The 17888-nt window shown below is 35.2% G+C and overlaps 1 protein-coding gene across 2 annotated transcripts in view; it reads left to right on the top strand.

The window, feature by feature from the left end:
* Positions 1-12698: 12698 nt before the first annotated feature.
* The window catches only part of LOC131675316 (dynein heavy chain, cytoplasmic), a 995688-nt gene continuing 990498 nt past the window's right edge, over positions 12699-17888 (top strand). For both annotated transcript variants that reach the window (XM_058954251.1, XM_058954250.1), the window contains exons 1-2: positions 12699-12731; positions 12949-13190. In XM_058954251.1, the coding sequence (XP_058810234.1) occupies positions 12950-13190 (241 nt within the window). In that variant the 5' untranslated portion in view covers positions 12699-12731; position 12949. The remainder of the gene's footprint in view (positions 12732-12948; positions 13191-17888) is intronic.

Here is a 17888-nt window from a genome sequence, read left to right as displayed (position 1 = left end):
CGGGGGAGAAGTGGCTGAGTCGCGTCTAGACGGAGCGTTCCAATATACCCGACAACGGTGTGCGTGAGGTCTCTGGTGAATTATGCAGCGCGCGCGTGAGCAGCTGGCTTTCATACCGGAAGAGTGAGAGTATGAGAGTGTGTATTTATTTATATTGTGAGAAGATGAAGGTGAGAGCGAGTGAAGGGGGTGATTTGAGAGAGTTGATTGGAAGTTATAATGGATTTTTTGAGATATTTCTTCGTAAGTGAGAGAGTTATGTAAATCACGATAATTAGAATAATGAGATTTAGATTTTTCTATTTCTTTGTATTCTGTTTTAATTCCTTGTATAGATTTGTTTTTTCTTATGGAGATAGAAAGTATTTTTTATTCAAAAGATCTGGCGGGACACTTTTTATCAGTGGAAAGATGATTTTGATGATAGTTAAGGCAGGAGGGGTTATTTTTTTTGACATTGTCTTGGCAGGTATCAGAGGAATGATTGTTTCCGCAATATAGGCATCTAGGATTATTTGATTTGCAGATAGCTTTAGTGTGGCCATATCGATAGCAGTTTGTGCAGAGCCTTATGTTAGGAATATATGTTTCAATGTTAAGTTTAACTTGTAACGGAGAATCTCGGTTAGACCGATTTCGTCCGTCTGGCTCTCGCAAATGTCCGTACGCCGCGTCAAGCTGTGAGTATGTGCGTGTGGTACACACACTCATGCTTGGATATTTGTTTACGAGGTGCTGAACACGGGCTGAGCTGACGACTGGAGCGATGGAGATGGCGCAGAAGAAGAGAAAGAGAGAGAGAGAGAGAGAGAGAGAGAGAGAGAGCGGATTGAACCGGAGGTCACGTTTTTTCCCAAGTTTGCCCCACGACCTCGTCGAAGTTTGTTCGCTTTCGGAGACACGCCCGGTGCACGGACAAGTATTAGAGTGTGAGGTTGGATTGCGCGCAGCCGTGTCCTGAAGGATACCCGGCACCGGTGCGTGTGGGGAACCGGCGAGGTGCGCGGCTGCGTGCACAAACAGTTTGGACGTTGCTGCAGTACCGAGCAACGGAAAGGCGGCGGACACAACGACAATAGCAATCATCGAACGAAACAGCGGATTGAGGCAGTAGTATTATGGAGCGAGCGAGAGGACGAGCAAGAAGATAAATAGCTACGACAACAAACACCAGCGAGACGGTCAGCGAGAAGGAGCACACCAGTGACGTCACACTGCAGAGCGTTCCAGCCGTCGGAGAGGCTGAAGGTCGAGGTCGGTGCCGTGTTTTTCTCTTGTTTCTCTCTCTCTCTCTCGTCCATGTTTGGGCGCCAGTTTATGGGTGGTAGCACGGCAGACCTGCTGGCTACCCGGTCGATGAATTAACGGCGGAAAGTGTTTTGTCGGGCATTTGTTGAAATATTTTGTCTTAGACAGGGAATCGGCAGGCTGATCAGCCACCGATTCACTTTTGCGTTCAGATTTATTATTGTGCCACTTGTAGTGTTTAAGCACGAGATCGCCGTCTTGTAGCCTATTGTTGACGATTAAAGGATTAGTGTATTAATCCGCTGTTGTGTTTATTCGCTGCTGTATCACTTCTCATCCCGATTTCGAATCTGTGCGTTTAACGTGGTTTTGCTCGACGCGTTATTTAGTCGTGGGAACGTCTTTTGCTTCTCGAATCCCCGAATAAATAATTTATCCGGACGGCCGCGAGCTACCCAGACGGGAACGGCCGCTAATTCTCCGTTTCAAACTCTAAATAAATAGATGAAGTGTGGAAGTATACGTGCTTTAAAGGTGATTTGGACGGTTTCGGTAGGAAGGTATGTGGGTATGTGGGTTGATTTAGATTTTTTTCATCTAATGTTTTTCTGTTAAATCTACGTATTTTTATGGGGTGAGTACCTTTAAAGTGTATAGTGATATCTATGTTTTGAAGAATCTCTTCTTCGGTTAAATTTGTGGATATACCTTTGAGTAGGTCGTTTTTATAAATGAAGGAGCGGGGGACTATTGTTTCCAAATTATTTTTTTTTAAGATTTTAATATCATTTTTTAGGAGTTTATTTGCAATTTTCCTTTCGTGGGTAATAATGATAAATCTATTTTTGCCTGAAGATTTAATTTCATCGAAGGCATTGTCTAGGAATAGGGGGATGAGTTTACTAGCTAATTGGACTGATTTAATGGTATTGTCGTTATGTTGTGGTGATTGGAGGATGATTTTATATCGGGGAGGAATGTCGCTAGTGTATTCAGAAATTTTCGGTAGTTCTATTCTATGAGATAAATTGAGTTGGGAGGGAGGGTTATTGGGTGACTTGTCAATGTGTGAGAGTTTGTGTCTGTTTATGTTATCTGGGAGTCGGTAAGTAGGTGTGCGGGGTCTTTTTTTGTGTTTTTGTTTTTCTGTTGTGTTTGAGGAGGAGGACGGTTGGATAAGTGACATTTCGGTGTTATCAATAATTGGTTGAGTATGTGAATTCGGAGAGGAGTGTAAATTTATGTCAGGGGGATCCATATCATTAGGGTCGTCCATGTTGGGACTGCGTAAGAGTAGGTCCCGGACGGCGAGCTTCTTGAACAACTCAGATTATAGGTTAGCTCAGAGATATTTAAATTATAATTTATTTACAAAGTATAGATTGGTTTTAGAGATGTTTCCCAATAACACAAAAACGTTTTTTGGAAAACTTTCAAACGTTGATGACTTTTAGTGAAAAAAACGTTATTAAAATGTTTTTAAAACATAATATATGTCCGCGAGTAATACATTTTGAATACGTTTTATAAACGTTTTAAAAACGTTTTTTATAAAAATTTATACAGTACGAGGGTGGTCCGATAAGTACGTAGCCTCACCGCCCGATGGCGCCACTCTCGCAAAAGAAATATTCTATCACGTAGTACAACCTTCTCGATGGTTACTGTCAAAATTTCAGCTGGATCGAAGTTGTAGTTTATTTTTGAGAGCGTGTGAAAGCAAGTGTGTCCGTTGATTTTTGTCAAGAGTTCATTCAAAAATGCTTACCATACCAATTGAGAAAATTAAATAGGCATAATGTCAAACAAAAAATGATCATAACCGATACCCCGCCAGTTCCCTTTTTGAAAGTCAGCATAGACGTAGTAGGCCCACTCGAGCCTACCAAAACGGCAAACGCTTACTTACTTACCTGCATGTGCACGTTTACCAAATACGCCATAGCGGCACCCATGCCAGACCAAACAGCTACTACTGTAGCTGATAACCTTATTAAAAAACTAATATGTACCTTTGGAGCACCTAACGTCATAGTAAGTGACAGAGGCACTAACTTCACTTCAAAACTAATGAAACGTATTGCAGCTCGCTTCAAAATTAAGCATATTACTACAACGGCTTATCACCCGCAGGCTAACAATGTTGAACGAATTCATTTATCGTTAATTGAATATCTAAAAATGTTCACTTCCAAGACCAAAAATTGGGACGAGTATGTCGAACTTGCTATATTTAATTATAATACAAGCTGGCACAGCAGCCACCAGTTCTCACCATGGGAACTACTGTTCGCTCGCAAGCCACGCCTACCAAGCACGGAGCCCCTGCTAGAGCAAGATTTACTACCTACCTACGAAGGCTACGTGGAAAATTTGGTTAAACAGTTACACAATATACATGAAATAGCTAGAGAAAAATTAATAACATATAAAGAAAAAACTAAAATGCAATATGATAAAAAAACAAATCCTAGCAAATTCAGAGTCGGTCAATGGGTTTTTCTAAAAAGCGGCCCAAAGCCTCATAAACTCATAGGCAGTCACTTTGCCGGTCCCTACTTGGTCCTGGAAGTGGGAGAAAAAGAAAATATTAAAATAAAAATAAACGAAAAAGAAACTGGAACGGTCCACGCCAATCGTTTAAAGAAATCGTACATCGAAACAAGTAGTAATTGAAAATTATGTTTCAGATGAAAGCAGTAATTCTCAGCATCTTTGTTCAACTATACTTCAAAATAGTCACTCCTTTCATAGCCTATGATTGTTTTCAACGTTTTACTAACTTCACTACCTTCTCTCTTGTAGATATTGCTGAATGCGACATTCCTAATCCGATAATCAATTCTACTGTAACTGAAATATCCCTCCTCCAACTTAATGATTTTACAACTGTAAAAGTTCGTTATTGCAAAATAGAGGTCAAACGATCAGCCAAGACATGCGGCGCGCTCTCTCACGAATGGTCCCCCTCTGTTTCCGAAATAGAATATATTAAGGAAGTAACACGATAAGAATGCGTTAAAATGCACTCTTATCGAATAATGACGATCGGCGATAATCTAGTACAAAACTTAATGATAAATCAAACAACCGTACACCCGATAGAATTGGCAGGATACATTGCCCCAGACGGCACTTGCACTAACGCAGGAAGTTTCTCCGACCCTTACGGCACATTCAGCAATGTACACGTTACTGGCTATGTTAAAGTATCACTCGAAGAAAGATTTAACTCTGTAACACTGGCAACAAATAAAATCAAACTCGAGTCCGGAACTTCTTGTCAATTTACTGAAGAACGTTGCATTGATAGCATATTCGGATACGCATTCTGGGACGGAACCGAGTCTCAGGCGTGCCAAGCCAGCAAGTATACTAATCTATATTCAGGACCCGTCACTAAAGTAACAGAGATCGGCAATGAACGAAGACCACTTTACGTATTAGATTCTGAGGATATATCTTTTGCCTTCAATGACCTCGGTAAAATGATACAATGCGGTTTCGAAATTATTAAAACAGAACACCCGAGATTATTCATATTAGAAAATCGGCTCGGTGAACATTTCATTTCTAACAAAGTTAAAAATATGCACGATCTAGATCTTTTCACTTATGTAAATTCAAAAATATTATTTGTTGAAAAACATGTCAAAAATCATTTGCAAAAATTATACCATGACGTATTACTACAGCAATGCGAATTAGAAAGAAAAGTTATTACGAATGCGTTAAATATTGCCACTTTATCCCCGGACCTTTTAGCATATTATTTAATGAGAGAACCCGGATACATGGCCATGCTGGCGGGTGAAGTAGTACACATTATTAAATGCGTACCTGCAGAAGTCAAAGCTAGAAAGGCCGAAACATGCTACCAAGAATTACCGGTCACGCGCGGTGAGACTCCGATGTTTATCACATCTCGCACGCATATAATAAAACAATACGGAACCAAAACCGCTTGCGATACTAAAATGTCGGTAATGTATAAGTTCGGTGACTCATGGGTAAAGGTTATTCCGGATGTCACTAGTCAAGAAAACCCACACATAATCAAACCACAGGCCAAGCAAAATTGGGAATATAATAGCCCCATAAACACGGCAACAAGCGGAATTTACACATATAACGACATCGAACACCTTCGCACGTTTATAATGTTCCCTACAGAACGGAACGCGGTTCTTAATCAAATCGCGCTCGGTTTTGCTGGAAAATCCAATCTAGCCCCGGGAATATCCATAGCTAAACTACTCGACGAAGATACCCTGAATCGTATTGCGAATTCCACGTGGGAATCGCTATGGAGTCGATTCATTACATTCGGATCAGCGAGTGCCGCTGTTTTGGCCATCCTTATGATCTTTAGAGCAATTAAGTTTGTCCTTGATACCATTATACACGGTTATGCCCTTCATTCCCTCTATAGCTTTAGCATACACCTACTTGGCGCATTCTGGAATTCTTTGACTAACTTACTACTTTACCTAGCTAGGAAACCTGAAAGAGAAACAAACCCAGACAAATTAAACAAGGAAGCCCCGTCGGCAATACAGCCTGAAGAGCGAACTACTATCTTTAAAATCGAACGTGACGATCAATTGACCCAGAAACCAAGCTACACACAGAGACAGATATATCCAGTATTATCAGAACCAGAAATTCCACCGTTAATCAACAGAACATAAGCGTCAACAATAGCTATATGTCTGAAAACATGGATCACAGAGCCAAAAGAAAACTACTAGAAGACTTAATAATAGAAAAAAAGAGATTAAGTATATCAACTCAAATGCAAGACGAAACCGCAATAGAATTCGGACACAGAATAAATACATATTTACAAAAATACATTGGCATGGGAAAGGCCGCGCAAATGTTTTTATTCGAGGTTACAGAAAACGAAACTCAGAGAGAAAAAATTAGCTATTTATATTTTTATTAAAGGCCTCAAACATGAAATCAGACGTTACGTTTGTCCTTTTACCTTTTACAACAAATTACAAGACGCACGCTTACACGCCGTACAAATAGAAAAAAATCTAATAGACATCAATCGCATCAAAAGAAATTCGATCCGCCCCATATCGGAGTCTTTTAGAAAATAACAACACTGAACATTACACAACAAACAACTGTTTTGCATTATTTTCTTTTTTAGGATACCGACAAGTAACTACAAGACATTGCAGTAGCCACCAGGTGCTAAACACCAAAAGACCTCACCCATTACCAATCTCCTTCCGTAAAATCCCACAAAAATGTACAAAAGTAACACTAATGAACAATCCCGCCCCCCCAACAAAATACCTCGTACTGAAAACACGTTGCATAACAAATCAAACTTAATTGAAGCAGAGGTTACTTATTACGTAAATAGTAACTTTTCACCTACCTGCACAAGTTGTCATTACACCCTACCCATACAACAACAATTATCATATAACCTTGTCTATGTTAAAATCATCGGTCCTCACAGACCACCATACGCCATACGATGCATTAAATGCACAGACTGCATACATCATGTCGTTCTACACTATCCCAACCTAGAGTTACCTATAGACTCAATTCCTAAAACACCCGGCATTAACAGCCTTTTACCTTTCCGAACAAAAAACATCCGCTTTTTAAAACAATTTCATGAACACTACTCTAACTGCTTACAAATAGCCATGACATATATAGCAGAGATAAGAGATATCTTTGAGAAACACACTGACCAAAACACACCTACACAAACACATTACACCGCTAGTAATCATCGCGACATCCAAGATAAAAATACAATGCTCAGCGAACTAGTCAAACCCAGTACCGCTTACCCTTCCGACTCATCCCCACGAGTAGCACCGCTCCTGCTCCGTAGAAACTATAACACCTCCCCAACCACACTAATAAACATCTTTGACCAAATAGACAATTGGGAATGGATGGAGCTTTTTAACAAAATCGCTGTCAACGCTAGACAGAAATTTAAAAAAAAAAAAAAAAAAACAACTCTTCCAGCTAACACCAGCAAAATGCCCCTACCCAGAGTACTTTTCATCAGTCTACTAACTACCGTTATATACCAAAATCAGCCAACTACAGAGCAATATGATAGTCAGCCTGGAATCGCTTTTGAAAAAGGACCTACCATACGACTTATTCAAGAAAAATGGAATATTATCACCGCTCTCGACATCAACTTAGTGCTTAACTCTCATTACAATTTCACCTAAACACTGGAAAAAATATCTACAGCCTGCAACACAATCGATATAAACGATTTCATCAAAAATTCTATATACACAGCCTACGAAGAAACAAAAAAATTCCAACACATCAACGAAGCAGTCAGCACCTCTCTCAACGCGTACGCTTTTGACACACCCAACGGGGGGCGGGATGCGCTAGCATCGCTGGACAGCCTCTTACTCGAACATGCCGATAAGGCCCTTGAAGATGTCTTGTATATGCGCGAGAGTAATTTGACCGAACAAATAGGCGAGTATGACTTATCTTATATTACTGAAAATAATTTACAATCAGAGACAAATCTTTTGCTTTTTAGAAAATCTCGCGCAGATTTCATTACTAGCGCAATGAGCCCAGTATATAATTCTACACACATTAGCCTTATCTTAGCCAAAATTAACGACATTTTACATAAGTTTACTTACATATCAACCGAAGTACGTCAACTCCTGCAAAACAAACAATTTTCTTTCAATCTGCAATTTTTGCTAAACGCGATAAAAACTATCAAGGCAATTACTAATTCAAAGTTGTCAGTACATATGTCAAAAATCAATATCATAACTCTACAACAAATTGCAGAAGTTAACGTAGTCTACTTTCGTAAGAGCATCATTGTCGAAGTAGTTTTTCCCCTTGTCGCAAGCAGCAATACACAGACTTTCAAATTATATTCGCTGCCAGTATTTCAGTATCCTAACAAAACTAACCAAATCGCTAAGTTCATTAGACCACAAAGTGATTACCTGACTGTGACAGAGGGAGAAGCTACCCATGCCTTTGTAAGCAGGAATTTGATTGATAACGAGTGTAAACGTATTTTTTCCTTCTATCTGTGCCCGCGCCCGATTATACGCAAGCCAAACAATAATTCCTGCGAGTTTAACCTGTTAACATCACCGGAAGAGTCAAATCTTGTGTTTTGCCAGCTTGAAACTAGCTCCGAAACTGACTATTATCTTATATCGACGTTACAAAATAATGTTTTGCTATACTCAGTGAATCTCAATACTTCCTTTGATATTAATTGTAACGGCGTAGTACAACCCTTTCCTTTGAATGGTACCGGATTAATACAGATTCCCCAGCCGTGCGAACGTAGAACAAGCCATCATATTTATTTAGGGGCTGAGAAAAAACTAAAGGCGGAAAATTTTGTAATTCCGAAAATCTCTTTGATAACTACAGACAAAATAGTAATGAAAAGCCCAAACACAAATAGTAGTCAGAACAGATACGAGCACTCGGACCGAGCGAAATTATTGCACGTATATTTAACTTTAGGTGTAACCATTGTAATCGTTGTTGTATCCGTAATCGCAGTAAGTTGCATACTTTGGGCATATAGAGTGTGCAGTAACAAAGACCGCGGCTTCGAAAATATACCAATGCAAGAAATTAATTCACCCCTAACTCCTCAAAAAAGAATGATCTGCAAATCTGCACAGACATTACTTGACGGAAAATATTTTAGGCTACCAATCAACTACGACACTCCTCACTCCCCACCCGTGGCCGTGCAAGTGGTCCCACTTCAAAAATCCGAAACGACAGACACTCCTCCAACTCTTCCCACTCTCTAAAATAAAAAAGGTATAAAAACGCTAATATACCCCCCTGTCGTATCAGACACTCCATAAAACTAGCACGATGAAACGCACGGCAACTACCACACTCGGCCCGCCATGCAAGAGGGTTAATCGATCCTGGACGAGGGAACAGATATGCAACAGTCGGACGTCGGCAGCAACAATGGGACGACTATATGCAAGATGGGAGAACCGGAAGGCCCAGACGAGCATGCAGCATCCCGAACTGCCGCTATTAGACGATGATGGAGGCTGGAACTACCACGAGCTGACCCAGTATATTTTCCAGGAGGCTCATCACGGATACCTGCACTTAAGGTTCCTCTTCGAGGAAACCTATGGAGGAGAGGGATTCGGACGAGCACCTTTTAATCCATGCAGTGTGTGCGGGCAAGATACCGCACATTGGCAGGGATGCTTCTTCTGCCGAGCAAGCATCGCAGCCGGTTCGAAGGATCAACAACTAGCCATGGAGGCCGAATGTGTCCGCCCGGAGCATTTTATGCTCAGTAATGCCCCCTGTGCCAAATGCATTGGCAAGGAGTTTTAATGTAGGTTCCAGAGGAGCTTGCAGATTCATCGTTTGTAGTTGCTGTAATCCTATCCCCAGTCCTTCCTATTCTTAGAATAATAATGATAGTTACAAAAAAAAACAACAATATTAAAAAAAAAAAAAAAAAAAAAACATAAAAAAATATTAATAAATATATATATATGTAAAGTATATATAACAAAATACAAAAAAACACAAAGATATATATATGCATGTAAAATATATATAACAAAACGCAAAAAAAACACACACATACAAAAATAATATACATGTGTAAAACACCAAAAAATCTTGACAAATATGTAGAATGATAAGACATAAAAAAAAACAAAAAGTATACTCATACCAAAAATTGCAGTAGCGTTCGGAGAACGCTAGTCCCTTGCTCTATCAGCAAAGGACTCCGAGGGGTGGGCATGTCACGTCGATACGAAAGAAAAAGTACGTGACAAATTATAAGTTATGGTAACAAACCGGGTATCGATACCCTGCTATAAAAGTTCCATTGAAAACCATTGAAGAATTTCTGAATGGTTTTCAATCTTCGATCTGAACACTCCAAATGACCATTGAATATGATTCCTCATCCAACAAGAAATGTCAAGATATTAAATACTATTGGTTCCAATAATATAGATTACTATTGATTCCTAATCGAGATTAATCATTATCAATAGAAAAATATACTATTAAAGTAATGGTTTTCAATAGGATTCAATGAAATTTCTCATGTATGTTACCCAATCGATTTCAATGGTAAAATTCGTGGTCAAATCGAAGATTTGAAACCATTCGAATGCGATAATCAATTTGATTGAATTGATATCAATGGTTTGTTATTGCAACATTCAAGTCTCGTATCGTTGAATAATTTTCAATAGTTTTGAATATGAAAGTCCTAACATTTCAATAATATGCAATAGAAAATATCAATCTAATTGAATGGGTATTAATGGTCTTTTATCGCATGATCAACTTTTTTTCTGACGTTGAATAATTTTGAATAGTTTTTAATATGAAGATCACATCAATCCATTTATTTACAATTGAAAAAAAATTGAATAACCATTAAAAATTATATTCGAATATGTTTTTACTTAAAAACTATTAAAATTGATAAAAGTCTATTCAATCAAATCATATACGGAGTTTTTTCATTCATGACCTATATAAAATTATAATATCCAAAGCATAAGATACGATTCTTCAATTATAGTATCGAACAACTATTCAAATTTATAAAAAATCATTCAATTATGGAAATTTTTTCTTTCATCATCTAATGAAAAATTATAGAATAAAATTATATTTGATAAGTTTGTAGAATGAAGGATTATTCAAAACTATACAAACAACTTCTCAATAGAATACGATTGAGTTTTACTTGCATTTACCAATCATTAGATTTCATTAAAAAATATTCAATTGAAAATATTTGAAATTTTTTTTGTTTGCCTTTCATAAGAAATTATAGAATACTATACCTCATTGAATGCGATTGGGTTATTTTTATATTGACCAATCATTAAGATTAAAAAAAAAACTATTAAATGAAATATTGCTAAAGTTACAGTATTGCTTTTGCTCATATTGGCATATATGGAAAACCATTCTATAAAATATTATTGACCAACCGTGTAATTGGATAAAAATTAATATCCATATAATATGATTCAATAAAATATGATTGGACAATTATTGTATCGAAAAATTATTAAAATTCATAGAAAGATATACAATAAAATATCATTGATTAATTATTTTATTGAACTGTGATTGATATTCATTCAATGCAATTGGATAGATTATCATTGAAACCATTCCTATACAAAGTATTATTCAGAAAGATTGAATTCTATTAAATTTAATGGTAAGTTTTACTATTAGTTATGCTTACCATGAAGTATTATTGAAAATCATTCAGTTTCAATCGTCATCGGAACATTGAACCATTCAGTTCATTGATTACCATTGAATATGAATGATTCCGAATAGGAATGAATGGAACTTTTTTAGCAGGGTAATTTAGTTTTCTATTATACCAACCCTCCCGGGAAGATTTGTAAATCTATCTAGCGGGATAGATTAGTCTAAGCACGTTTCCATAATATTTCCGCGAATATTACTCACCGCATATTAAATTAGCGAAAACACAGGAAGGGGCATCTCAGCCTACGGTATAAAAAGGCTGGATTGGAATTCGCACACGCAGTATACAGTATACAGTACGTAGTACACAGTTGACTATTCAGCAGTTTGGTAGTTTCGCAAAGTTATTTTTTAAGTCTAACTATCCGGCTACTTAGAACCGGGATTATACTCTGTTAAGTACTATAATTAACTTTAAACAATAAATCTTAAATCAAGCGCAAATACCTGAGACTGTTCGTAAAAAACCTCTTCTGAAATCCATTCCTAATAAGGTAAGAAACTATTTTATCTGCTTAAAACGCCCTACGTATAATAAAGGCGCTATCCCTTTAACCAACCTCTGCTTAACTCCTAACTAAGATCCAACCTTTACCAACGCGACATTACTTGAATATATTATTACGTCTGGCTGTAACATCTCCTCGCCTAGACATAACATTTTTATCTAACCAATAGATTTTGGTTTAAATCAATGTAGTGAAATGAAATCTGAAGATGTGATGACTCGTGGCCAACGTACACGTTTTTTTTTGCAACAATGTTCCATTCGAGGTGCATGCACGAAACAATGTCATAATAACCTTTTTAAATACGAAAGAGTATTATTTTATTTTAATTAATTAATTGATGAACTTTTTAATAATTTTATGTTGGGTGCCAATAATGCGTGAGACGCACTAACGACTGGTATATCGTAAAAAATTATTTTCACGATATAAACCACTATATTTGGAAAATCAAATTTAGGTGCTAGCGTCAGCATCTTTTATTGTTTTTATCTGTTTTCTGCATAAAGAAAATGAGCATAATTGACGCACAAACGACATGTGATAAATTAATATCTGCCCAATCGAATGGTGTAATTAGTTTATGGATTTGTTGAATATTTGAATTGTTTGATGCTAACTTTTAAGACCTAGGATATAGGCCTCAAATGAACCTGCATTGTAAGTGGTTAATATAATCATGCAGTAATTAAATTTCAAATAAATATTTAAATATCTATATTAAAGAGTAAGATAACTTAATATCAAACACAGTACTATTATTTAATTAACTAACATTTCAAATAACTATAACATATTTAGATTATTGCTTCCTTAAGTACAGTTTAATTATATTAATATATAATTTATAATTTATTATTCTGCACTGTCTTAACAGGATGGTGGATTCCCTTGAAATGACAGTAGAACCCAGTGACTCTCAAAGTTCTAACACTATAGATTTTCATCATTTTGTCAACTATTTACAAAAATCTATATGTGTCTTACATCCAGAAGAAGAAGAAGTTCCATCAGCTTTTCTACAAGTTCTTGATGATAAAATCTATCAAGATTGCATTCGAAAATTTATAAATGATCCTCAAGTTTGGGCTCTATGTATTCAAAGAATATCTAGTAAAGGTAATATTTTATATCTAATGTTAAACTGTGAAATCAAATTTTGATAATGTTCGAAAAAATAATTTTTGATTATAATTAAAAATTATATTAAATTCATATATTATGAAATAATTTACATTAATTAAAGAATATTTGTATAATTCTTAAATGTTTCTAGGCAAACAAATAATATATATTAATATTACAGTGACTAGATTAGTTAAATTTTATCAATATCAATGATTAGATTAGTTATTTCAATAATATACATTTTTTTTTCTGTTCAAAATTTTACCAAAGCATTATTTATTATTTCAGTCATTTGGTGTTATACATTAAAAATTGAAAATTCTTTTGTATTCAATTATATGTGAAATGGACGTAAAATATTTTATTTTGGAAGTCTCAAAAGTAGCCTTCTTTTATAATACTTTGCTTTTCATATTTTATTTTGTACATATAAAATTCAAAACTCATTTTCTTAAATAAGTAAGCAATTATGATAATACTTGATCATAATATCACAAAATCAATGAATGAAGTTTTAATTATTTAAAGATTTGTTAGAAAGTCTTCAAAACATTTCAAAATATAGCAAAAAATATAAAAAACAGTAATTTGATATAATCATACTATATATTTTTTATGATATAAATAATAGACTATGTTAGATATTCTACAATCCTACTCTATTCTCTATTTAAAAAAAATAATCAGTTGCAAATAGAAAACCCATATTCTATTACATTTAACAAAAAGCTTTATAGTTTCATTTCAAGTTCCATGACTTAAATAGGAAGGAGTTGTATGAAATATATTTCTAGGATCATGATTTTAATTCCAAATGGTTCATAACCATGATATGTTGTAGTATTTTGTCATAGTAACCTTAAAAAAGTATATTAAAGCATATTAACCTTCTTGTGATTGTGTTTCCATATTTCACGATGCATGATTTAATAAAGGTAAAAACTAAATATTTTATGAATTTTCTTACCTTTCATTAATTCTGTTGTTGAGATTCAGTTAAATGATATGAAAGATATTTACAATTTTTCTGCTATTAGTAAATAACAAACATTGGTCTTAAATTTTTCCCAGATCATCTAGGTTTGTTAATGCAGAACATAATATCTACTCTAATATATATAACTATCTCTAAACAATATCTACAATTTCTTTTCACTAGAAATCAATATGTGCACTTTCTAAATTGTACACTTATATTTCTTATACTTTGAATGATGCGATGTTGTATAGAAAACTTGGAACTTGGAAACAATTGCAATAAATGATGTTTTATTAAGCTCTCAACATTAATTTTTTTTAATTTTATTCATCATTTCTAAACAATTCTTTGTAAATATAATTTTTTAATTTTAATTGACATATTGCATTACCAAGATATATATTTTAATAGAGTCTTATGATTTGGCTAGAAAAAATACGACATATGATTGTCCATAACTGGAAACATACTTACAAAAATCAATAACTACCTTTTGGAAAGTTTGGTGATCTTTGTTAATAGTCATAGCAAATGCTAGTTTAACTGGGGATTATTGTTGTTTTAAAAGCAAATAGACAGTTGTTTTGATAAATTCAAATTCATCTCATTGAAAAATACAATTTAACCAGTTTGATCATAAATTACAATTTTGCATTTTAATAAGTGAATCATCAATATTTGGTCAGTTCTGTTACAGTGCCTTGATTAATATTTACATTATTTTACAATGAATGTTGTAAGGGGATAAGGATGGTGGGCACAATGAACTGAAGTATTCATTGCATCTAATTCACCATTACTATTATTTATTATACTATCATTACAATATATAAATGTTCATTCGCATTATTGAGTAAGTCAGTAATTTGTTAATTAATATTGTCTACTTTTTCATTCTTAACTGGTAAGATTGCACAATTACTCATTTGATTAAATTTCTTTTTGCATTTGAGTTCGCTAAAAATACTATCAACAATGCTTATAGTAAAAACATATATTCCCATTCCTGAACATTAGGAAATACCTAATATTCAGGATTATTTATGTTATCTTTTCTCTCATTCAATATACCATTTCCAACATCTACTAAAAAATTAGAAAATTCCATTTCGTTTGTAAAGCGTCCATATCAATAATTAATTTATATTTTTATTATTTTATCTATAATGGAGTATATTTTGTAAATAGATTTAGAATTTCATTTTAAGTTCCTCTTACTTTAATAAGTATTTAATTGGTAAAATTTGTTAAAAACACTCCTAAAATCATTATTTTTTCACCAGATGGTAAATTGTTTCCATGACATGTTGCAATATCTTATTTGTGATATTTAATGCATGTCTAGGTACTATTGCAGCTTCATCCTAAATAAATACTTGTATTTTCCTTAATTGATTGATTTTGTTATGTTATACTTTGATATTTGAATTATAATTTTTAAACATTAGAACAGGTAAATCAAAAACTTTATTAACTGTTTTCCCATTTGAAAGTAGAGTTGTGGTATAACCAGTAAAAGCCATTATGTACGAGGTGTGTTCAAAAAGTAAGGTGACTTTTCAAATTTCACGGGCAACGTACTTTCGATTATTGATTTTTTTGTTTTGTTATGTTGGTACACTCTTCTCGAACATCTGTACCAAGTTTCAAGTGTATAGCATTTTTTGTTTGGTTGTGAGAGGCGTAAAGGTTATAAGTGTTTTGCGTGTTCGGCGATTTCTTACTATCGAAAAATATGGATCAAAGGATTTGCATCAAATTTTGTGTAAAATATAAAATAAAGTGCTCCGAAACACTTGAAATGTTGACGGTAGCATACGGTGAAACTGTTCTGAGTAAAAAAAATGTTTACAAGTGGTACAAACTCTTCTAAGATGGCCGGGAAGATGCCAATGACGAGCCTCGCTCTGGACGCCCAAGCACGTCAACAACTGATGAAAACGTTCAAGCAATGAAGAAAATTATTCTGGAAAATCGTCGAATCACTATCAGAGAAGTTGCTGAGGATGTTGGTATATCGCTTGGCTCGTGCCATGAAATTTTTTCTAACGTTTTGGGCGTGAGACGTGTGTCAGCGAAGTTTGTTCCGAAATTGCTAAATTTTGACCAAAAGAACCGTCGCATGAGCATCGCTCAAGAACTGTTGAATGACGTCAACGACGACCCAGATTTACTCAAAAGGGTCATAACTGGTGACGAATCATGGGTATATGGTTATGATATCGAAACCAAAGTCCAATCGTCCCAATGGAAGAGTCCAGATGAGCCAAGACCGAATAAAGCACGCCAAGTTCGATCAAATGTCAAAGTTTTACTCACTGTTTTCTTCGATTACCATGGCGTGGTACATCAGGACTTCTTACCATATGGATGTACGGTCAATAAACAGTATTATCTTGAAGTTATGCGTCGTTTGCGAGAAGCAATACGAAGAAAACGCCCAGAATTGTGGAAAAACAATTCATGGCTTTTGCATCACGATAATGTCCCTGCTCACTCATCTTTGCTTGTGAGAGATTTTTTGGCCAAAAACAACACCACAATCATGCCTCAGCCACCATATTCACCGGATTTGGCCCCATGTGACTTTTTCTTGTTCCCAAAACTAAAGAGACCTATGAAAGGACGGAGATTTGCAACGATTGAAGAGATAAAGACTGCATCGCTGGAAGAGCTCAAGGCTATACCGAAAAATGCTTATGAGAAGTGCTTTGAGGATTGGAAAAACCGTTGGTATAAGTGTATTTTATCTGAGGGGGATTACTTTGAAGGGGACAACATAAATATTGATAAATAAATAAATATTTTTTCTTAAAAATACAAAGTCACCTTAATTTTTGAACATACCTCGTATACAGATGAATCACCATTCGTTACAAAGTTATGTGCCAACACACTATACCTTCATTTGTCCAGTAAGAGGACATCTTTTAGATATTAATTTAAATAGAAACTGTGAATTAGGGATGTTATATACCATTGCGACATAGTATTAAAAAAACAACGTATAACTGATTGGAATTATATAACAATGGATGGTTCATGGATATTCTCAGCTATCGACAAGATACGGTTCGAATCGTTTGCCCGAATTGAATGGACCAAATAACCAAAATACAAGGGGTAGGAATACTTAAAATTGCCCCGGGTGCATCGGATATATAAGGATGCAATTTTGCTAACAGAAGCGAGCAAAGATAATACGAATGTTTGCCTATACCAACTAAACTTAATCCTCAATCTGACAAACCTCTACCCGACGTTAACCTATTTATTTGAAACAGATATAAAACTAGAAGAATGGACTCACAAACTGAAACTTGGACCAGTCAAGAAAAGACATTAAACGATATTATGGAAAAGACAGAAATTCACCTTACTTTTTGAACACACCTCGTATAAATAAAACTTGCTTAAGCAACGTCGATGATAAAAAACATTTGCCTGAGTGTAATATTCATCGTTCTTGTCTTTTAAATTACATACACTCCACGATATCATTACATTAATTTCATTTTCTTGATACGTTTTAAGCTGCGCTATAATACTATCTATAGTACGCTGCTGTAATACACGAGATTATCTGTTCACATAAAATTTTTGCGAACAGAATAAACAATACGTAGAAAAATCAAATTGAAGCCCTTCCTCTTTACGTTTTCTACCTACTTTAACAATTTTTAGTGCATTTTTTTGAGCAATTTTCAGTG

Source organism: Phymastichus coffea, unplaced genomic scaffold (genome assembly GCF_024137745.1).
Source record: "Phymastichus coffea isolate CEN01 unplaced genomic scaffold, Cenicafe_Pcof_1.1 PCOF00018, whole genome shotgun sequence".
In the NCBI taxonomy this organism is placed as follows: Eukaryota; Metazoa; Arthropoda; class Insecta; order Hymenoptera; family Eulophidae; genus Phymastichus; species Phymastichus coffea.
Note: the sequence above shows the minus strand (reverse complement) of the source record. Positions and strands in the feature narration are given on the sequence as shown.